The 24389-nt window shown below is 43.3% G+C and overlaps 1 protein-coding gene across 1 annotated transcript in view; it reads right to left on the minus strand.

Annotated features, from left to right (window-relative positions):
• epb41a (erythrocyte membrane protein band 4.1a) overlaps positions 1 to 22872 on the minus strand; it is a gene marked incomplete at its 5' end in the record, with an annotated part of 33315 nt that extends 10443 nt beyond the window's left edge. The window contains 15 exons of the mRNA XM_080013719.1: positions 1344 to 1520; positions 4187 to 4249; positions 6486 to 6533; positions 7105 to 7179; positions 8113 to 8369; positions 16535 to 16710; positions 16821 to 16918; positions 17112 to 17264; positions 18488 to 18575; positions 19204 to 19422; positions 20061 to 20136; positions 20237 to 20279; positions 20403 to 20507; positions 20630 to 20932; positions 22507 to 22872. Of these exons, the coding sequence (XP_079869845.1) occupies positions 1344 to 1520; positions 4187 to 4249; positions 6486 to 6533; positions 7105 to 7179; positions 8113 to 8369; positions 16535 to 16710; positions 16821 to 16918; positions 17112 to 17264; positions 18488 to 18575; positions 19204 to 19422; positions 20061 to 20136; positions 20237 to 20279; positions 20403 to 20507; positions 20630 to 20932; positions 22507 to 22872 (2247 nt within the window). The remainder of the gene's footprint in view (positions 1 to 1343; positions 1521 to 4186; positions 4250 to 6485; positions 6534 to 7104; positions 7180 to 8112; positions 8370 to 16534; positions 16711 to 16820; positions 16919 to 17111; positions 17265 to 18487; positions 18576 to 19203; positions 19423 to 20060; positions 20137 to 20236; positions 20280 to 20402; positions 20508 to 20629; positions 20933 to 22506) is intronic.
• Positions 22873 to 24389: the final 1517 nt, after the last annotated feature.

Genomic DNA, 24389 nt, shown 5'->3' on the forward strand with positions numbered 1-24389 from the left:
ATAGAGGCCGAATTCCCAACCCACTCCCACTGGATCCCAGCTCATGTCAGGGAAAGAGTTAATATTATGAGGCGAGGGTCCGGCGAACAGAATAAGTCGCCGACCGTCTGCCGTCCCGGGCTCAGTCCCGAAAACCGGCGTCCACCTCGCCACGAAGAGGGAGCAATGGAGACAGTCCGGGCGGAGAGGGTGAGGCAGTGGGCGGAGAATTGAGAGGGGAGCCGGGGCAAGACTTGAGAGGGAGTTGGAGGGGAAGGGGGGGGGGTAGAGAAGACACAACAACATTGGACAAGGTTGGACGGATTTGGGGGTCAAAACATGGAGGGGGACAGGTGTGGAATGACATGAGAGGGAAGGGTCAGTTTGATTTTTTTTTTTTTTGCAATGATTCTTCATGTTTTGCCTGTTTTTTGTGCTTTGTTTTTGTTATTTATGCTCATCACTCTCTCACTGATAAAAACTTCCTTACATCCTTACTGCCACAAAGTCATGCTGAAACATCGTCGGGGAGGATCCCGCCCCGAAGCCATGCCTTTTATTTTGCAATTCAAGCAGGGGAGGACAGAAGCCAGCGGCAGCCATTGATGGAGCGGAAGGGGGATAACACAGTACTTTGGGGGATAAAAAAGGAGTGTTTTGTAAGGGGGGGAGGGCCTAAAGCTGGCAGGTCAGCACAATCCGGGAAGGAAGGGGCGAACAACTGATCATCTGACCGTCGCTTTTAACCGCCATTCAAAATAAAAGCCCGTTCTTTATATGGCTCATAAAGAATCGTCAGGTTGTGGTCTCTTGCTGCAGCCTCTGCCAGTAAGCGCCAAGTTAAGAGTTCCTTTACCTCGGACACGCCACCGACTACTCTGTATGTGGGTTCAACAGACGACATCGTCACCTGTGCACACACACAGACACACAGACGCGTACGCGCGCGCGCGCACACACACGCACACACACACACACACACACACACACACACACACACACACACACACACACATAGGCTGTCTTCACACAGTAGTAGGTACAATGAGAAAGACTCTCTTTCAGGCCCATTGTGGGTGAGTAAATTGATTTTGCTAGAACCCCTGAGGTCGAATTCCTCTTTCTTCCACAGCAAAACCAAGGGATTGGACTCATTACAATCTACTGCAGTTGGATTCACTCTTACCCACCAATTGAATGAGAAAATGAGAAAAACAACGGCACCACCAAGTGGAAGAATTATCCATGTACAAGCACAAATAATTAGAACCCCCTCCCCCCACTGACATCATTCATGTGCGATGACATTGTAAACCCAACGAAGTGGTCACCCGTTCAGCTGCTGAAGCTGAAGAGGGACTTACCCCGGCACCGGACTGCATCTGGCCGTTGATGCTGGTGGTGCGGAAGGGCGAGTTTGTGGAGAGGCGCTTGTCCCACTCGCTGGGTCGGGGTTCTGGCACTGACTCCATGAAGCTCCTCTTCAGCTCGCTGATGCTGGTGTGGTGGCGCATGATCTCCGTCTGGGTCTTATCCAGGTCCTGCGTCGGGCGGCATGCAGAGCAAGCGCAGAAATGAGGGACAAAGCTCCGTCAGGCAAAGCAGAATAGAGATCAAGGGTGTGGAGGTAAAATCACTTGTATGATGGTAGAGTACAACGGGATGAAACAGGAAGCCGCGGAGTGGAGGCGGAAAGGTAGGGACAGTGGGAAGTTTTAAAATGAATAAATAAAAATAGAGCAGGATGAGACAGCACAAATACAAGAGAAACAAAACAGTAGGTGTGGTGAGATTCACTGGAGATGAGACTTACTCATGTATACATCTAAAAATACAGTGAAACATTCCCTCTTTAAACAACGTGCAGCACTATTGTAGGCTTGGGTGATATCCAACATTTTATATTGCGATGCAGTCCCGCCCAAATATTGCGATACACGACATAACCGTCATTGTATAACAATTATTAAAACAACATTTTAAAGATATACAGTAATAATATTATATTATATATAGCAATTAATTTATTATCAATTAATTGCGAACAAGAATTTGACCAATAAGATTTCAAATTAAACAATTAACTGAACAATCTGCGAAGCATGCTGTGAACTCGCAAGAATACGGAAGTGAGTTATGTATGATGTTATAATCCAATATGGTGGTGCCCTGCTGCAGATTGTTTAACTGTCTCCTTTCCATTTTGCCTGGTTCCAGACCTTTGAATCCGCCCACTCCACCGAGTTGACTGATTCTTCTGAAGATGGAAATGGAGTCTGACGAGTTGAGAATTCTGTCTGATATCAGGCCACTTGAGGGGTTATGTTAATGCTACTAGCGCCAAGCGGAGCAACGGTTTCGCGTGCGACAGACGTGACGGAGCACAATTTTCGATATTCGATACTGTGAAAATGTCGCATAATGGCGGCAAATATCGCAATATTCTCTTATTATCGAATATCGGCCCAAGCCTATGCAGCATGGTGACATTCTGAGGTCAGACACACACTGGAGACGAACCGAGACACAACCCCCCACCACCACCACTACCACCACTGTTTAATTTGTCTGTGTTTAACCGTCGATGTTTCTCCCTGAGACGGGGCAGCTGCGATCGGGCGTGAGGAAAAAGCCTTCCGCAGGTGCATCGTGATCCGGGAGGGCAACTAAAACATCTTCTGAACAGCTAAGAGTTCAGTTCACAAGCACAGGGGGGAAGGGGTGGGTGCGTTGTCTGAAGAAAATCTGCTGGGTGAAATGGTCTCCTGGTGCCATAAATCACTTAAATATTGTTCTGTAAACCCTCCGGTTCTCCCTGACAGCCTATTATCTGGGCAGCGCGCAAAGAATTCAGAAAATACAAAATGTGGGTAATTCTAATGAATTCAGCAGTCGTCGCTTTGCAAAAGAGGAGGAAAACTGGAAAAAAAGTGAAAAAGGAGAGCGTAAAAATAGGTATGGAGTCAACAGATTTTGTGATACATTGGCACTTGAGGGGGAGCGATATTTCATACACAACTGTGGTAAAGGCCACGTCCATTCAATTTCATGTCCTTTCAGGTCCATTTTTTTTTAATGTACGACGGAGACAATGGAATCAATGTCCATGCCTAGCATGGACACCTAGCTCAAAAAATGCAAAGAAAAGCAGGCTGTCTTCAATCCAGGAGACCATTATTTACCATTGTGCCATTAAACAGGATATTTAACGGCACATTAGAAGAGAGACGATGAATTCCAGCGCTGTGCACGGTGACAAAAGACAGAGAGAATAGACGATGCATGAAATGTCAGGATCCTCACTTTGATATGGGGTGTCTGCACTGCAAAATAATGAAATCTAACAATGAAAATAAGCAATATATCTTATGTCTGTTGCTTTTGGGATGAATTGGCCGGGCGAGAATGGTCCGCTGATCATTTTCTTGATTCAAGTTTATTTTTCTATTATTTATTCTTCTTTTTTGACATAGATTTTATTTTTTTTTGCAGTGAGGATCAACTGTCACAATGGCAAGATGGACCTTAGCGGTGAGAATCAGCATGCAGGAACGAGTCACATGTCTGGGAATATACATGACTGGGGCAGAGGGACCCACTCCGGTCGGTTTCCATATTTGCTGTGTGTAACTGAGCAGAGGACGAAGCGGAGCACCAGGCCGGGGAGTGAAACACCTAGAAACCACCTGAAGCGAAGGTGGCACAAGGCTTAGAATTCAAATTATAGTTCCACTCACAAAAAAAGATAAAAAATAACATGAGGAAAAGTTTAAAAGCAGACTTTACCATTACACGTTGTTCACGTGAATGAGGCCCACTCAGTAAAATCATCAAAAGTCATCGGCCATTTTCAATTTCCTGCCGTGCTGCTCTGAACACTGTACGTATTCTAATCGACAAACAGAAACCAATCATGTATTTTCCCCAAAACGATGGAAAGGCCGAGAAAAAACATTGAAAGAGAAGTGGTCAAGCTACTTGCTTTAGAATTGGAAAGGAAAATGGTGCATGCCAGGCCTTTAGGGTTTAGCCGAAAACAAGGAAGCTGAAGAGATGGGAAATGAAAAAATAATAATCATAAAAAAAAAAGAGAATAATAAGAAATGTCCAAGCCAAAACGAACAAGCGACACCGTCATGCAAACGGAGAAACTCGCAGCGGCAGACAGTCAAAAAGGAAGAGTACATTCCAAGGATAGGATACAAACCTCCAACATTAAATTGCTATGCCTGATATAAATAGTTTCGCCCTCAAGTTTCTTAGCTCTTTTCTGTGGGGTGGGGGGGGAGAAAAACGGGACACTCCGTTGGTCTCAAAGTGTAGAAAGGGTACAAACGTTTAATTTCTACTGTTACTGTTTGACTTGCAGTGAAATGCAATTCTGTATGCGATCGGTGAGCATGGCAGAAGTTGCAATGGCGTCATTCAAAACAAATAAGGACACGTGGAGGGGTTCGGGTGCAGCAAGACGGAGCGCAGTCTGAGAAACCTTGAAGGAAAGGTCAGCCGATTGATTTCAGTTTGGAAACAGGTTGACAGGTACATGCAGAGGCTGTGTTTTTTTTTATTTAGGGCTGCAAAATTCATCACTGCGTTTGGTGAGGTGACCACGATCAGCAGCAGGATTGGCAGAAGCCTCTCGTAGACCCTACTGCAATGGTTTTCACTTTATTTTCCCAGTTACCTGAGAAGCTTTACCCTGAGAAAATTGGCTTCCTGATGGGTTTTGAGCCAGCAGTTGTCATTTCATTCACATTGATTCTCCTCTGGAGCTCTTTGAGAAGGTCGCTGTTATTAAGAACTGTATGAATAACACTCTGTATCTTATCAAAGTCATCAGTACTGTGACATGGACGATGATAACAGCTAATGAGCTGCGCTGAAATTGACATGTGATCTGCATGTATGTAACAATGGGTGTGTATCAATAATGCTCCCTTCCTGTGTGAGTTCCAGTCCGAGCAGAACTGATGCCCCACAATGTTTATTCCTCCACATTCTTCCTAAATAGCACTGGGTACATACGCCAGCATCGCTGTACAATTCAACTCTGCCAACAGTTTTGAAGAACATTTCACTGTCTACGATCCCTACGGCAGGGATAGATGAGAAGACTTTCAAAAGACAGCGTCACACACTTAAAGCCCCAGGTGATGGGTGAATAAAAGAATACACTTAGTATATTGTATATTATAATATAATATAATAAGTGTATTTTTTTCAATATATAATAATTATATATCATATTTTTATAATATTATTAAAGAAATATTACTGTAACTATCTACAAAAGATAGATTTTGGCATGAAAACCTGCATTTTAAATTTAACCAAGTATCTATACACATCTGGCATTTGTAAATAACTAAACCGTTTGAAAATCGGTCGAAAATTCAGCAAGTTATGATGATTTTAATTGTGGATGGACCTCCGGCCCCAATAAACATACAGTACATGCATTAGGAGACGCAGCTGCCCCGTACCAATGTGGTGGCCGTGTTGACGCACAAGATTCAAGCAATAAGTAAAGTAAAGAATAAGAATAAGTAAAGAAAACTGACACATCCTTTATTTTATGTTTCAAAACCTTTGCAAAGTAGCCGCCACTTCCAGAAATTGCTCCATAGACACTCGTACTGAGGGCGCGTATGGGGTTTTGGAGATGGCAGTGGACCAAACCACTGTGAGGCATATGAGGGGGGGACGCAACCTTTCGAAAGTTAAAAACGCATTGTTTTAATAAGCATAAGAGCTTTCAGTGCATATCACTGTATTATTTAAAACAACATAGTTATGTTGACAATGATATGTTGAGCCCCCTGTTGACACCCCCCCCCCCCTTCACCCCCCACCCCCCAAGATTTCCGCCCCTGACTGTGATCACACAACTTGGGATCCTAGCACACACTAGAGGATTTGAGAAGACTTCAATATCAGACCAACCTGATATTCCTGATCTTACAATACAATAGATCTCCTTATGATTCTCTTAAGATCTTGAAAATGAGTCTCAAGCCTTGACAAGCCTAGCAAAGATCCCACTGACATGATCTGGTTAAAATTTGTGGCAGTCTATGGATTGACTGTATATACAGTATAGAGGTTGACATTAAAAACCGTGGTATATTCTCTTGTGGACAGCACAAGGCAGTGAATAACATTTTGGTTCTCTTTAGAATAGCAACTACTTCAACGAAACACTTTTACTTTGATAAAGTGGCTTCGGTAACACGCTCTTGTATAGCTGGGGGCAAACATACAAGGTCGAGCAAAAGCCAAAAGAAAATAGATGAAAGAAATAAAATGAACAAAATAAAATCCCTATAAACACATCACATTCCAAACAAGCAAAGCATGACTCTTTTACAGCACCGTGAAAGGAAAAAAATCATAGTTTAAAAAAAAAACAAAAAACCTGCAAAATTAGAAATGTAAGTTGATGCAAGCGTGAGGATGGGGATCTTATAAGGACCCTGAAATGGTGACGGGGGAAGCAGCGTTCTAACCTTCCTCACTCGCACCATCTCTGCGTTGTTTCTGTCCCGGGGCGAGTGCTGCTCCCGCCCCCCAGAAAGGAGGACAGGACACAAACAATGAATTTCACGTTAGAATTCCTTTTCGGAAGCTGTATGTCTATGCATGAAACGCCAAGACACAGGGTTGAAATATCAAGGGTCGTGGAGCACTAAACTGGGCTTTTCCTTAAAAAAAAATATATTCGGCCACATTAAACTGCATTTAAAAACAAGCCAAATTACCTCTATACATGTTTTTCAATATCAAAATAAATCTTCACGATACCAATAGTTGATATATAATCCAATTGAAAAGTTAACCAACTGGAATAATGAAATAGCCCTTATGATGGGAGCCCAAAATTTACTTTGTCCCATGGTCAAAAATAAGGATTTTTTAAGGGATCTTTTTAGGGAACAATGTTAATTTTTGTACAATCTGTAGGCCGAGATGCAAACCTCTGGCCTGTGATGTCAATGCGATGCCAATTTTATACTCTCACTCTCCAGCCATTTTCCTGGATATAAACATTAAATAATCTGTGGCCAAATTTAGTCGCCATCCACCATCCACGCCTTCCCAAGTTCCGGTTATGCGTCAGCTACAAACCTGGCTCCTTCTCTCCCTCTCTCCATTGGAGGCGGTGACGGCGGGAGAGTGTCTTCGCTCTCTTCTCGTCACTGACTGTGAGCGGCGGCAAAGACACAGCTCAGAAAAACCCAAAACCTCAGGCAAAATCACCTTGCAGCGAGGATTAAACTCACACACACACACAGAGACACACACATACTGTCCATTTCACTCATCAATATATTAGGCAATGCATGGTCTTCCGCCCCTTTTTGCGTGGAAGAAGAAAACATTGCGGGAAATATTTTGCTAAAACTAGGGCTGTCAAATTGATCCATTACACCAGGTTGACTGGTGCAATTTCAAGGAAAATATACAATTAGAATGTAAAGGAATTCTATATTCCCAAAATCCATGTTTAAATCGAGATTTCAAACTGTAAAATCAATAATGGAAAACAATCCACCAAACAATGGCAATCGTACGATAGGTGGAAGATGATGAACTTCTCCGATAGTAGTTTAAACTGACTAGTTGCCAAGAAGGCTCAAAGGACCATACAGGTTCAAGTTCAAGTTCAAGTTCAAGAGATTATACATATACATACGTTCATACATATATGCAGTGAAATGTCATGACACCCGGTGATTACGCACAATAAGCTCTATAAATACTAAAAAATACCAAAATGTGCGTAATCGCCACAAGGTGCTCGCGCAGGCAGCCGCAAGGGGAGGCGCCACAATCGCGATTCTGGGTCCTATAATTATATAATAGAATTAATTGACTGTGTTAGTGAGGTCTGTGCAATTAAATAAAATACTTATTTACTAATAAAATACTAAGAAAAACTTTATTTAAAAAAAAGTATTTTCAGTTTTTGTTCATTTTGCATTCATTTTGGCAGCCCTAGATGAAACGTAGGCACTTCACATGCGTACATGTATCCGTATACCACAGAAGAGTTGACCATAAGAAAAGGCTGATTATTAACCCAGTTTGTACCTTAAACACACATGAGACCAAATGGCGTTTTTTGTCCCCTACCTTGATATCCGCAGCGGGCTCCTGTCGGGGACTCTGGGTCTTGGCGGACTCCCCCGCACGCCCCGCCGCAGCCGCCTTCGCTTCCGCCTTTCGCTCGGCCGAGCGGGAAGAGCGGCCCTTGGGGGTGGACGCTTCGCGGCGCTCGCTGCGGTGCAGGCCGGAGGGCAGGGGCGACGGGGTGGCCTCGCCCGGGGACACAGGGGACATGATGGGAGCGCTGACGGGGCGGGTGTTCTTGTCCGGCGTGGACGCCATGGCTACAAAGGGGGAGGAGGGGAAGAGTTGCATTGAAGTTATTATTATTATATTATTATCATTATTATTATTATTACTGTATCCATATTGTTTTTGACAATTAAAATTTGACGTCAGTAGTCTCTGGATGTCATGGATGTCAGTTCTGACAAGCTGTCCTCCGAGTTTAATCCAAATCTGTCCATTTTTGTAGAAGTTAGTAAAAAACGCTGCACACTTTCATCATCCAATTCGTTATACAACTGCAGGTTGTGGCTCCGGATGTCCATTCGCATCGTGCAAGCTGCGTGGCGGAGATTCCATCGCTCTAGTGGTTACAAACTGCCCGTGTGTAGGTGTCTGTGTATCATCTTACCTGCTTGACGTCGGCAGGGCTTTTCGTTTGATATTTTATCTCTTTTGCTCTTTTTGTATATGAAGGCATTCTGTTCGTTGTGTCTCTCCTTACTTTGCAGGATTCAAGTAAGTCATAACATAGAAACGGAGTCCATGATGTGTTTCATGGACTCGGAATGCATTGGAAAACTAGGACCCGGAAAACTATAAATAATCACAGAAAGTCACTCAGTCATTGTTGCTTCACACGGCATCAGACGGTCACGTTTCTGTCACTACGTCATCATTCCCCGACACGGCACCAGACGGTCACCTGTCCGTCACTGAGAGTGCAGCTGTACTTCCACAGAAAACACGGTGAGTTATAACAACGAGTAGTCGTGGTTTACGGGCAAACATAGACGGTTGTTTTAAAGACAGGAGGGTTGCGCTGTGGAGACCACATAGTGGTTGCTCCGTGACATTAGCAACCAGGAGACGACAGACTGGGGGAGCTGATGCGGCCTTCAATGTAAACTCTGAAAATTGTGCTGCGTTTCAGAGAACCCTGAAAACTGTAATACATACCAAACACGACTAAAGTAGACCCTGTGTATTGCTGCCAGCTGCTATATTTATAATAATAATAATAATAATAATAATAATAATAATAATAATAATAATAATAATAATAATAATAATAATTATTATTATTATTATTATTATTATTATTCACCAACAAATCATCCAAAATGACATTGTTTTTACAAAGTTTGTCTTGGTTTATTTAATCAGTTATTGTATTGACCTTATTTATGACCTTTTATATTTATATATATACTGATACTGTATATATATATATATATATATATACACATAGACTTATATACGTATATATAAAGTCTATTTACTTTTTATCTTTGGCTGAAAAAGGTATTTTTGGCCATCTGTACACACTTGAAAATACTTGAGAAATACATGTTTAGATGTCCCTAAAACTGCGTGGCAGACAACACTTTACCAGCATACGCTAGTTGAACATACTATTTCGGGATTGAATTCCTTTTCAAATGCGTTGATCTATTGTTCAGCATTTAAGCAGATTTCGTTTCAGTTCACATGATTTTTATGCATCATTAGAAATTGTATTAATGTAATAAATTGTATTCTGTGATTCCATTTTGGAATGGATTTGACAAAGGTGGTAACAGAGCATTCCAAATTGGATTAGACAACTTTTAATGTGAGACCTTAGCAGAAATACGTTAATCCAATTGATGTATAGTCTGTGGAAGGGTCTTGTTTAAGTCTGCTATGCGTTAATTCATCTTTCAGTTCTTTCTGTTTATTATTCTTTTACATAACCTCTATCTATAAAATTAAAGCCCCCTGTTAATCCTCTTTTCTAAAGACCAGATTATTATTGTCTAGATTTTTTTTTTCTAGAGCTTTTTGGATTCAAACCAACTAGAGCGTGAACCCAATACATGGATTTTTTTTATCTTTTTTTTTTTTTTTGCATCACAATTAACTAAACAAATAATAAAAGTCAATGTGTGAATCAAGCTCGTCTTCGCAGGACATGACACATTCCCCTCAAGGCCTCCCTCCCAACATATCATATCAAATGACTCCATTGGTCATTTGCCCTGAGCCTCTGCTCTCCACTTAGACATTTCTCTAACCCAGCGACATGGGTTATTTAATAGGTCACAGTGTTTCTGGCTCAAAGCGGACATCTCTTCCCCAAAATAATTAGATGAGCTCCAGCTGTGAAGCTACTTCCATCGAATTTTACATTATCGATAATATCGATCATACGATAAAATTAAAAATCCATTTTTTCTTTGATGTTTTAGGTAAAAAAAGAAAGGAATTATTTCTCGATTTTTTTTTCACGGCATTTAACGATACTGTCAGAATCTCTGTAAAAGTGGACTAGGCCTTTGGACAAATCATTTCAGTGCACTCCATTCTTAAGAATGTTCATGGATTGCAATGTGAAAAACTTTAACATTTTGGATTTAGAAATTTTTGGGTTTATTTATTTTCTAGGTTTATTGTACGTTGCGAATGTTTTCATATTAACTGTTTATGCTTAGGTTTATTTTTCTTGTGTATTGTTCAATTTTACGTTTATTGTATATGGTCAAATTGTTCTTGTTAAATTTGTTCTTGGTAAATTTTATTTTTACCTTTATGTTTATTACTTACTGTTCATTTTGAGGTTGAATTTGTATTGCCAATGTTTTCTGTTTTTATTTTATTACTTCAGTATTGTTACCTATTGTTTTTACGTGTTTGACTGATATTGAGAAAATACTCATACATCATGACTGGCTTACTGAAAGGGCTGCAGGATCATCCAAAGCACACAACAACCTTTGCCGCTTTTATACAGAGATCCCGCAATACTGCCATAAAGAAGACCCGTCAATATGGTGGCTTTGCTTTTTGACACTGAACCAAACAAAGGTAGCATAATGCCACCCGGCATGTGATTTTAGATAGGATGCTGGCTTTCCGGATCAGAGGCGCGATCATGGGACATGACATGTAACACAACAGCGCCGGCCACTAGTGTGACGTAAAACATACAGTACACGTGGGGCAACAGACATCAATGAACTGGAGTGATCAATAGCTGATCACCTGGTTTCCACTGGCAATAGAAGTGGCCCACTGGCCCTTCTTCTATGACCTTTTATTATAAATTATTCATATTTAATATTATTATACAGGTAATAACCTGGAGCCGCAACTTGATCACCGGACCATCTGTGCCACGTGCGCCACCTTGTCCAATCCTCTATCAGCTTCCTCACTACAAGCACCAAACAGACTCCAAGCAATTGATAAATAGAAAAAAACAACTTTTATATCAATCCAGTTTTTATTTAAGCCCTTTAAGAGCAATATTCCAGAGAAAACGGCATGTACCGGGTCCGTCACTGCAGTGCAAAACTCCAGACCGGCAGGCAGCCGCAGCATACATGCGCAGTAGAGTCGGCTCCTCACCTACGTAACATCCGGCTGCAATTCCGTAGCACAGGACAGCGAAAAGTTAAAATATTTAAACCCTGCACAGCAAATGCCCTGTACTGTTGCCAATGTTCTCTGCCGGGCGGCCGTCATGCTGATGTTCACTAACATGACGACCGGTTTGACGTCTCCCGGTGTTCCGTGTGAATGCAGCAGTCACGGTGGCGGGTCGCACACATAACACGTCATTAAAAAACGTCACACCCTTGTCCCAACATGCCGGCTGTCCCTTTCAGACAGATGTCGTTTCGGCCCCGTTTTAGCTCTGTGACTACTTCCGCTGTCGGCTCAGCGCCAGATTACCATTGCCCCCCAGTTCGGTGGTTGTACCTTTTACGCAGAATGGCGAGGCTGAATAAAGGCACAACATTCCCGCCTTGAACAGGCTGTGTAAAAGGGGCCCGTGATTCACCATTGCAGAGCACCCACAATATACATTAAGACAGCATACCACTAGTTTTATATAACTATATAAATATATAGTTAAAATAATATTTATATATATACAGTGTATATATTTATATAACCAATAGAGCTACTACCCACTCCTGAGGCCTATAGCAAAACCCCGTTCCCATTGTACGGAACACACAAACACAGACCATGGTCTTTATCGTGGTCTTATATGATGCGGGGAGAACACCATGTAGTGCAGAGAATGTGTTTCTACTGGGTGCGGACCAGACTCAAGGGGGCGGAAAACAAGTGCGTTCCATACACAACAAAGATGTCTGACTACTATACGGACAAAGTTAACTGGTGGAAATTGGAGTCGTTACAGTCTCAGGGTACACCCAGAAATGGAAATGCCCGACGATTAACCCTATTGGAAATCCGAGAGCGGCAGAAACACAAAGGCACACGACTGATTGTCTCCCACAGGAAGAAATATCGATTCATCTGCGGCGCAGCAGCAGTTGTGGGACGCTCCCCGGGCGACTAACAGCAAAATAAAATACAGCGGTTGACATTTGAAGTGCAGAAGAGCGCGTAAATAGCACGCGGTGAGTTCCGGCGTCAACTCTGGAAATGCCAAAGTCACTTCGGGGAACGGTAGAGATCAGTTTTGTTTTTTTTCGTCAATCCAACTTCGTCAGTAAGGTTGGGTCTCGCGGCCTCTTCCTCCTGGCCCCTAGACTTGAGCCCTTCTCTGGGTCTCAGGGCGATTCCCCCCTTCTCCTCCTGCAGACAGGACCCGAACGACTCTGTCTCTTCCTCCCTTTCCCCTCCCTGGAGGTGGGAGGTTCACCATTTTTTCACCTGTTCTTCCACCCTTACCACTCTGCTGCAGCTTCTCGCTGTGCATTTAAGCCTTAAAAAGTATGTTAAATCAGCTATTTTATAAACGGAAAACTCACAATATTGTCCGCCATGTATTTACAGTATATGTTATGTCAAGAAAATAAATGGTGGCAGACTGTGCATTTTATCAGGCCTTTCGGGGCTTTATTGACAACCGGCTGTGGCCACCGTAATAGGAATGGATGTACTTCTGCAATTGCAGAAAATAATTCGAAATAAAATGTGATATAACTGTTATTCAAAATGTTTAAAAGTACAAAAAGACACATGGGACATTAAAGTGATTTTGTTCTGTTTTCTAAAAGCAGATTTGAGGGGATTTTTTTGGCTTAAACCTTTGCCCCATTGGACTGCATGTAAGCACAGTGAGAAGCTGCAGCAGAGTGGTTTCTCAATAGTAGTGTTCAGCTAGGTTTCATTATGAACAGTTATAAATGATGGGAACCAACATTTTAATAAGGCCTTCTTTGAAAAATAGCGAACCTATCCTCTCAACCTAGTTTCTAACTGGGTAATAATTCAATATGTCAAAAATTTGTCATAATGCATTGCACAATTTCGCAATTTAATGAGACGATAAGACCTCAAATTTTCTCACAATATGCGACCTGATATACAGTATATTGTATAACCATATGGACCATTTAGTTCAATGTAATGAGGCATAAGTTGCCGTCTTCAACATGGGATTTTCAGAATAAAAGCATATGTAAAAATGACCTCTAAAAACCTCGGTGTTTGATTCTAGTCCTCCAAGGAACATGGAGGCATGGGTTCGAGCTCTCAGACACTTTCAACTATTCCGAGCACCAGGCTGTGCCACCTTCAAACAACCCGTCTTGGCATCTGCCGTGCTGGCTGTGCAGCACAGAGAGCGGTAAAGCCCCGTTTGGAGAGTAAAGCTGGTAGGAGGTAGATAGGGAATTCTCCGGAGAGGCGGATAGTAGCAGCAGGAGGCGGAGTGGTTGGTCCCCAGAGGAGGAGATTTGGGACTATCACAAGCTTGAGAGGTTTCACAGTATCAGAAAAAGCCCCGTAGCTTTATTCGTTGCTCAGCTTTAAACAAATCAGTAATTCCCTTGAGATAACCTTGTTGTTTTGTACGTTCCTTCGACTCAATCTAATGTATTAAGTTAAATGTGTTACTTTATGAGGTCTGATTGACACAACACATACAATAAAGTCACCACTGAGGCCAATTTCCTGTGTTGTTCTAGTTTGAGCACTAGAAATTCCACAGTTGGGAATTGTTGCACTAATACAGTACCACTTTTCCACCGCACACCCGCTAACCCGCTATCTAGCTTTTGACTTTAGTGGGAAAGGTAACACTCGCAATAGTGGAAACATGACACCCAGGTAGAAGCCCAAATTTACGGCCCATTTCCAGACATTGGCACGTAAATAGACGGGAATATCTCTGTATCATTCGATCATTTCATATCCGATTCATATCAAAATCAAAATCAGAAGTTATTGACTTTTTTTCCCGCATGCGGGACCGTGAAGTGTTTTGAGCGTGGAGCTCGCTTTGACCGCTTTGTGGCCACGGACAGTCAACAACAGAAAACCGTGGTGTCGTGCCATGGTTTATTGCCTTTTTTTATTGTCTGTTTTGTGTCATACGTCGTTGTGTCAACGTCTCATGCGATCTCATGCGTTTCATATTTTTCCATTAAAAGAACGGGCAGAGTGCCCTGTCTCCTCTATAAATATATTCTGTCTCTGGTCGAACCTTTCTGACATATCACAATGAATTCCTGTCTCTCCCTCGGTGAGTCGGTGCCATCCTTTAAATCTCTTAAAGTCTCTTTCTCGGCACTTGCATGAGATGTGTTGACACTCATCACAGGTGAGCTGACATCGCAGTGAGCTGAAGGGGACGTTACAGGGTGATGGAGGGCACGGAGCAGTGAAAAAGGCGGAATGATTCCAAATATGATTCCGTTTTTAGGGGCACTTCACCGGGATTAACGGGCATATTTAATCTCTTCCCCCCTCCTCCCAGTCTATTTTTCCACTCCGGTCTTTATAGTACGGTGCATTCCGCAGTCTCATAACAGTAGGACACCACAGTCTAAGTATTTGCTTCAGCAGAGATCTCTCATAATGGAGAGACGGAGCAGTTTTCCACACTGTTTTCCAACACCCAGAGACAACCGATAATACGTCGATACGATAATACGAGGATACGTCCCACGGGGTGGGACGGAACCTGAGGAGTCTGGTGTGTCCTCTCCCTCTCCCTCAAGAGCGTGATCAGTTGATGGACTGAATAGACATTGAAAAGATATTGAAAGTGAAGGTTTAGTAGGTGACTAAACAGGGATAATAGCTATAATTTCAAGGTATTTTCAAGGACTGAATCTCACTGTTATAAACAGTTTGGTAGTTTAGGCTGGTGGTAGATTCGGTGAATTTACTGTACTTTAATTACTTAGTGGTCTACCCTGGCGATCCCGTTGCGAAGAGATTCAATTTTCAAGTCGAAATAAACAACGCTCGGTCGTCCAGATCAGAGGTTCTCAAACTTTTTTGGCTGGCGACCCCCAAAGAAATGGTCAAAAAGTCTCGCGACCCCGTCATTCTGACTCGCCGATGTTCAATCTGAGACCATATTCAAGTACACGTACAAACCCGCGGCACCCCATGTGATTCCAATTTGAATAAAATTGCCGTTTGTGCCGCATTTGTGCAGATTTGTACCGTAAAAATTATAATTTGTGACGCTATGATTTTTGACACATTTGACATTCATGAGCTGTTGTGTCATTTTCCACCCCATCTTTGTCCTTATCACTCAAAAGTATTCTTGTTTGTTTGTGGTACAGGTGACCAAATGGACGGGGCATCGGGGTGCAATGCCCCCCATGGTGCATCTCATGCCCCCCTACCCGTACCCAAATGCGTATGAAGAGGAAACAATCTCGGCTCCGCTGCGCATCCCCGTTCTCCGTCTCTCCAAACCGGACCACCCCCTGTCCACAGTCCCCCTGTGAAGACCGACTAACCCTAACCCTAACCCTAACCGACCGCCCTCGTTCAATTTGTTCCGGCTACGGCCCTGGTCTCCTCTCCCTGGACAGGATTGGGAGAGTGAGTTGCTATGGCTACAGGGACACACACTGTCTCTGTTACGGAAAATGTAGTTTACTGAAAAGTTCTTCATTGTGCATCCACTGAAAATTATTTTCATTTTTTTCTTAAAACCCTTTTTAACTTTTTTTTTGCGTGTGTTCAGAAAATCATCTGGCGATTCCCCCCGGGGGTCAGGACCCATAGTTTGAGAACCCCTGGTCTAGATAACGTTAGAAAGTAGATTCAAATTTTTCTCCCTTTCTGTGTCAGAAAGTCTTATCATAACACCGTTTAATTTGTTTCAGACACCAGACATAGAGAGGTAAATAAAGCCGACAGATGGATGTAAAAGAGGCCGCAATTACGACAGTTTCCCCTGTACACGCTGTCCAGCGAAACCCAGGCCAAGAGCCATTTGACACCAACGTACCTCCGTCCAGACTCCGTGAATTCCTCTTGCTGGAGGAGCGCTGGAACAGGGGAGCGGGCCTGTCGATCAGAGAGCTGGCTTGCCGAGTCTGCGCCTGGGTTCGCCCGCTGTACCGGAATTTGGAGCCCAGAGCCAGGAACTTCCTGGGGGTGGTGGCGACCTCTGTGGAAGTCAGCCTGCACACAGGGATGAACCATGTTGGATTTTTGTTGTGGAACAGCACACATACTCACAACATCTCAGCAGCGGGGACAAGAAAGGGAGCACCTTTCACCTGAGGTCTCACCTGAAGAAGGTGTGATGCTCCACGCACACCTTCCACAGCTTCTTGGACGCCTTGTAATTGGGCAGTTTGAAGCCGATTGCACTTTCGTACTGCTCCAGCTGTAAATGGCGGAGAAACAGAGCCAGACATTTCAGAAATGCGCATCAAAGGGCACTGCCTGGATCGATGGATTCCCAAGGGCCGACCTAGGAACTGACACGCAGACACATACCGTACAGTACAAGGTGGGGACATCTACAGCTTTATATCTCTCAGATACCCTCACTTCTCAATGACGCTATGACGGCGTACCTCAGACGGCCTTATTTTGATGAAGAAGCTGCTGCGTTTGTAGGAGACCTTGAGGACCTTGGGCCAGGGGAACCGGTTGATCCTCAGCTTGTCTTTGTAGACCATCAGCCCACTGGAGCACACACCGAGCATTATGTCCACGCCGTCCAGATCCTGAGAGGCACGGACGGTGGATTGCACATACGTAAGGTGTTTGAAAGGCAAAGAGTGAACCCATAACATTAAACTAGCTTCAGGGAACTGATTATCTGTACTCACTTGACTATAACCAGCTAACAATAAGGCTAGAAGCATTCACACAAGGGATAAAAATTTGAGAGAACTCTAGGAGAATCCGTAATTATCTTACAAAGACATTTAAAAGCTTGAGTGGCTCTGTTGAGGGAGCTCTAACTTAAGCTTATGTTTTTTTTTTAAATTTCATTCATTTCCTGTATAATTTTTTTTTTTTCAAATATCAACATTTTAAGAGATTAATTAGTCCTACAGGATTTTCTCAAATTTGATTCTCTATTTGAATGTATATTGCCTATTTACATAAAAAAAACAAATTGAAATATTAATAATAATAAGGACAACATCTTAGTTGTTATTTCCATTATAACTCAAATGTCTTTTTGCACACACCAACAATATGATTCTTTGTTCAGACCACCCATTAACTAGTCCACAATTTTAAAAGTCTTGTACATCCCTAGTGGAGATTCCATGGACTTTCCTTTTGGCTTCAATGATGATTTCAAGATGATTTCAAGGTTTGATGTGTGTACTGTATTACAGTATATTATTCAGACTCAATTATTATGACATATAATGTAAATAATCTATGAACACAACAGTTGTTACAGTTGCACAACAAACACAGTACCTCCATGTACACTGCATCTTTATGAAAATAAAATTTGCTATGCTCCCTTTCATCCGCTAGAGGGCAGCAGACGCTTTAAAATTATTACTCCCGTAGTTTATTTAAATCCCCGGTTTGATGCAAACGGATTGACCTAATTTCTGCTGTGAAAGCCTACAAGGCGTGCCTTCCTTATTCTTTTTATTTTTGGGACAGTCATGCTTATATACTAACATATGCATACAATGTACGCGTAAATGGAACAGAGGCTGCTGTTGGGAGCGTTTGTTCAATCTATTGGGGGCTTTTTACTGGATCATCTCATACAATATAGAAGAGATCTTCATATCTTTTTTGACAAAGATGTTGATTAAACAAATAGCATTTATTGCATAAGTGTCACATTTTGAGGACAACCTCATGAAACTGGGCTGGGCCTTATGTACAAAACATCCTCTGGAAATTCAAACAACCTTGACTGATGAATCAACCAAGCGCAGTTAAGGCTGTGGACCAGCTTGGATCTCACCTTGGCCTGGTGAAGGTCTACTCCATACATGGAGAGTTTCTTGGCGTTCTCCAGGAACATCATGTCTGCCTGAGCCGGGCTCATCGCCCTGGGAGGAGAGGAAAATCAAGGAAAATCAGGCAAGGTCTCCAACCTCTGAAGAAGAATTACAGCCTAATACAGCATATTATGTGTGAATTATTAGAAATACACCTTCAAATTAATATAGATTAACAGTAAGATTTCCCATTGATCTAGCTAGTGCTAATCAATTTCTAAATATCATTGATAAGTATAGTAAGTTGGCAGATTGCCTTCATCCATATGATCTTGGTTCCATCACCCAAGTGGTATTGAACAGGAAATTTAACCCTTTGACCGGCTTGAGGGGATTCCGCACCATTACCGATCCTGACCTCTGACCTCCTGTGAGAGGCTTTAGAACCTTCTGAAATGGGAACCTCAGTAGAACCTAAAATAGTTTTGTACTTGATTCGTGCGTAGCTTCTGTTTGACCAATATGCATTGTTCAGTGCTACAATCTCCGCCCCCCCGATGTTTCCCATTGCATCAAAAGTTCCACCTCGCTTGTGGGGATTATTTTGGGGGGGACCAGGAACTAACCAAGTGGAACCAATTTCAGAACTAAGGTCCTCCTGTAGAAAAAAAACTTCCTCAGCCCTGAGAACTAAACCTGTGGTTCCTGAAACGTTCCGGCGGTTGTCTGTGTTCCTCACCTGTAGGTGCGGTGCAGCTCCATCATCTTCTCCTCTAGCTCCTTGGTCTGGCCCTGGGCCAGCTTCATGTCCTTGGCGTAATCTAGTCCGTGCACCTCGGGGTCGTGCTCGCCCAGCTCTGACTGCAGGGCGTACGAGCCCAGGAGCGCCAGGGTGACGAAGGAGCAGGGCAGGCGGCCCGACAGGATGTCCTTGCGCAGCTGGAGGCACAGGTAGTACCTGGTGCGCGAGGGAACACAGAGGTCGGCGAAACAACCTACGCAGCTACGGAGGAAGCCCGTTCATCCCAACCCCCTCAGCAGCAACCACGATCGTGCGAAAGGTGGATGAATAGACATGAAAAGATGCTCCTGAATCTGTCAAGGTGGTTTGTTTCGACTCCGCAGGTAAACAAACACATGAATATGCTACGTTATGAACCCACAGTACAATCCATTTACATAAAATCAATACAGTAGATTTGTGGAAACTGCACATAAAGGGGTTATTGACCAAAGCCACTGATGATTGAAACGTCTTCACGAGGAAGCATTAGCAGGTATGTAACGCAGGGAGAGAAATAATTCATTCATTAATTTAAATATCTTGATTGTATTTTGGCTCTGCTGACTCCATTGCATTAATCACAATGGCACTCTAATATTGTCATGGTATCTAATTGGGAAGCACTCGATTAATCCCGTCTCTGGTAACAAGGGTGGAATTGGGAGTTCTATATACCCTCTGTCCTGGGTCATCATCAATTTAAAAAAAGAAGAGAAGTACAATTATAATGTCCCTGGAACAATCTAGCAATCAAACCGGCCCGATCAGCCACCTCTCTACCATTGCAGACAGACAGTACTTTAGCCTGGTACCTCGTGATGTCTTCCGAAAGTTGAGCTGGATCGGGCGGGTAGAATTTAACATTAAAGGTGAAGTTGTAGTTGGCGCCTGTAGAAGGAAAAAGATAGAAGAAATGCAGATGTGTGAAAAAAGCAGAAATAAACAAATTGAACATGGAATCGGTGTTGAGGGACTGCGTGAAACTCACCTAGCACCTGCCTGCGGATGTCCTTGGTGACGTCCATCCAAGTCTGACAAGTGAAGTAGTTATGGGAAGATATTGAGATGAATATTATACTGTATTTCTCGCCTAACTTGGGACTTTTTCCGACATTCCCGTTAAAGTGTTTAGGGTTTTGGGGTTGAGTTCTCACCTTCATGACGGGTGTTTCCCAAATGGCGATGCCATAGTAGTCTCTCTCCAGCAGGTTAAGGTGGTCACACACTTTGACAAACAACTCCTGGCCTTTGGCATGTTTCTATGACACACACACACACACACAAACACACACACACACACACACACACACATATATATAATTACAAAATGGTGAGAACAAAAATGGCGGGAGAATAGAATGTTTTTGTCCTCGACTCTTACGTCCAGCTCGCACTCAAACAGAGTGTCGTCCAGCAGCGTGACCTTGATCTGCATGATCTTGGGCCGCCGGGGAGCCTTCACCGCTTGGGCATCTCCCTCCGCCGTCTTCTCCCCCTCTCCCTCCGACGTCTTCTCCCCCTCTCCCTCCTTCTCTCCCTCCCCCTTGGGGAAGGGCTCCGCCTCTTCCTTGTCCTTCTCCAGGGCTCCTCCGTCCTCTCCCTTGTCCTTGTCGGTGTCTTTGTCCTTGCCCTCCCCGCCCTCGTCCTCGGTGTCCGCCTCCTCTTTCTGCTCTACCTGGGCGGGCTGGGGAGGACACAGGGACGCAACACAGTCCGTCTCACTTTAAAGTTATCGTAGACGCAAAAACGGGGCTGACCTTGTGGAAGTCTTCCGTTCGGGGCTTGGGCACGGCTGTTGGTTTCTCTTTCCCTGAAAATCCTCGAGCAACTTGGATAGATAGAAACTTTATTCACCGTGTTAGAGATTACAGTGTCAAAGCAGTGTGCACCAAAATAGGCAATGACAATAAGAAGGCAGTAAAATAGAAAAATAGACCCCCCCACGCTTCCATGACAATAAACCATGAGGTAGACAATAAAATAAACCTAACAGCAAACCTCCCAACAAAATGAACTAAAGATAAATAATAAAATGTCTAAACTTTGTAATGCACACTACTAGACTTAACAGTAAACGTTAAATATGAACCTATAAATTGACAAAATAACTATAAAATAGATCTAATATGTCACCAGTGAACAAGAAAAAACGGTGGTAGGGATATTCACCAACATATAATTAACCTTAAAAATGAACAATAGCAATGGAAACAGAAATAAAAGAGCGGACGTACACGCATTTGGAAGCACACTGGGCTTATTTGGCTCGGCACAATGACAAACCACAGACTATAATAATACTTTTGGTCATTCAGTCAGTCAACAGCTAGAACGGTCAACCTTCTACCAATAACTGATGCACCCCGCATCTTTAGCCACTTATCGATGGATGTGTCTAAGTTTGGTTTTATTTTCTGTTTCAGGACCAGGCTAGCGGCTCTTATCCAGCAAATCTCATTTCATTCAGCGTTTGGACCTCTAGGTTGTGTGCTGGCAGCGGCATATCCATTATATTCCTTTCGGGACAGCGGTGGTCCATATAAAGGGATTGATACATTATAACAGCAGGTTGTGGATCGCTGATCGCTGATGAACCGATCAACAGAACCTGATGCACTTCCTTCCAAGTTCCTTTAAGACTCGGAGGCCTTTTTTTGCATTTGTATACTCGTGATGAGTTGTTAGCCACGTTTTACACTGTCGAAACAAATTCCGAACTTTAAGCACCTAAAGTACAAGCAGAACGTGATGAGCGATGGAAAATCTATTTTAGCTCAACATGCTTCTAAAAGACGAAAATCTAGCGACTTTTCCTGCATATGTTCCATATTTGGTATGGCTGTAGGCATTCAAATTGCATTGTTGGGTTATTTTTTGACACTGATGCCCACTATCAGCCAAGTATTGAACCAAAACCAGTGCTTATACATCAAGATGGAGTTAGTAGAGGAATCAAATGTCGACCTAACCCTTCCCATTTTACATAAAAATATACATATGGAATACTTGTCAGGAATTGCAAATCATGCAATTTGCATGATTTGCACAATAAATAGTTACGTAGCTTTGTGTAGTTTATTTTTCTTTTTTTGCAGCGAGGTTGCATTGTTTACTACAATTTTTTTGTTTACCTTTACATGTGTTATTTTTAAACTATTATTTTATGTGAGCAATATATTTTTTATTTATATGCTTTGAGCTGATACAAAACCAACATAATTATATAGAATAAAATAAAATACGATTTCTCCTGCTTACCAGAGCCTCGGCGCTGCTGACCGAATGCTGGTCGGGCGCCGCCTCTCCCTCAATCCTCAGCTCGGGCTCAGGATCGGCGATGGGCGCCTTGGGCTCGTCCCCTTCCGCCCCCTTGTCAGCGCCGTCGCCGCTGTCGGCCTCGCACTGCGAGCGGCGCTTCAGGAAGGAGGAAAAGAGGCGCGAGAGGCCGCGGCCGGCCGAGGTGCGCGTGCGCGGCCTCAGCTGCCGGTCGTCCTCGGGCGAGGGCGAGCCAGGGCTCTGCGGTGTGGCCTCCTGGTGTTCCGAGGGCCCCGGGTCCCGGCCACGCTCTTCCTCCCGCTGGCCCGGCTTCTTCTGCTGGCTCTCCGCTGCCTCGTCTGTCGTCATGGCGATAGCTGGGGGAAAGGACGGAAAGAGAAATCGAGAGACAGAATGTTTAAAAGAGAGAATGGCGGGGGGTTAAGCGAGGTCGCACACTCATCTGGAACTAGTGGGGCAAAACCATACTGTAAATAAATACACACACAGACACACACACACACACACACGTGTTCTGATAGGATGCGTGCGTGAAAAAGCGATGCTGTTCTTAAGAGTAGGCAGAACCCCGATCTCTCCCACGTTGAGGAAGGGAACGTCAGCAGGTTATCAGAGCCGCTGATGTTGCGTTCAATCAGCACAGATGGCGCATTTGTGTGTGTGTGTGTGTGTGTGTGTGTGTGTCTGTGGTGGGGGTGGGGGGCATAAGGAGGTGTAGCTGCTTAAGCACACCAGGGATGCACAGCACGGCAGCATTTTGTAGCAAAAAACTTTGGCTTTGTTTGGCCTCAGTGGGAATGATGAATGTCCATCCAACACCACCATGAAAAAGCAATGTTTGAAAAAGAAAATTTTAAAAATGATCTTCTGCCAATGAGCCGAGATTGTTCGGCTTGACAGGATGAAAAATGTTTTGATAGAAATGAGATGATGCTCTTATTAGTTTAGTCTTAACAGTTCACATAGATTGCCTAGTGTATTCTTAAAATAAAGAAATATGTCTTTCAACATCTTCTATGAGACATTGAAAAAATCAAAATCAAAATAAAATATAAAATAAATCAAAATAAAATAAAATCAAAATAAATTAAAATTTCCCTTCATTAGAATTAGAATTAGAATTTAAAAAAACCCTGAAATAGATATTATTGATGAGTGGGAGAGTTTAATGCATATTTTCTCGGAGTGGACCGAATTATCGCATACACACGATTCTAGACCAGTCAATTTATCTCAAAAGAAAACATCCATTTTTAAACACACACCAAAGTTATAAGACACGTACGCAACCACAAATAACCCAAACGTACACACACACACACACACACACAGACACAGAGGCACAATCTCACACACACTGTCTTTCAAGAGAACTCAGTACACGTATGACGAAACCTCATTACAACCCAACAAATCAACGTGCCGGGGGAGGGAGCAGTGTGTTATTACCAACCCACCCCTCTCATGACCCCTAGCTAGGGGTTACCGTGGCAACAAGGACGTTATAGGAGTGGCACTGGTCCCGCGCCAGTGCCACTCAGCACCACTCGGCAGCCAACAGCTGGTAAGCCTGGTGACTCAGCACCAGCGTTACCAGCTGTTGGCTGCGGGCCAGGCTGGGTCTGGGGGGGTGGGGGTTAAGATGACAATAATTATTCCCTGAGAATCCCATAACCCAGCATAACAATCCAATTTAAAAACCAACTATGTGCCGAATAAATGTGATGATGAAGATGATGATGATGACGATGATGATGATGATGATGATGATGATGATGATGATGATGATGAAAAATGATGGTTCTCAACTGGTTCTTTAAAATGCATCACTGACTAAAGAACCACATTCATCAGTGGACGGTTCT

This window comes from Zeus faber (assembly GCF_960531495.2).
Source record: "Zeus faber genome assembly, chromosome: 1".
NCBI lineage: Eukaryota > Metazoa > Chordata > Actinopteri > Zeiformes > Zeidae > Zeus > Zeus faber.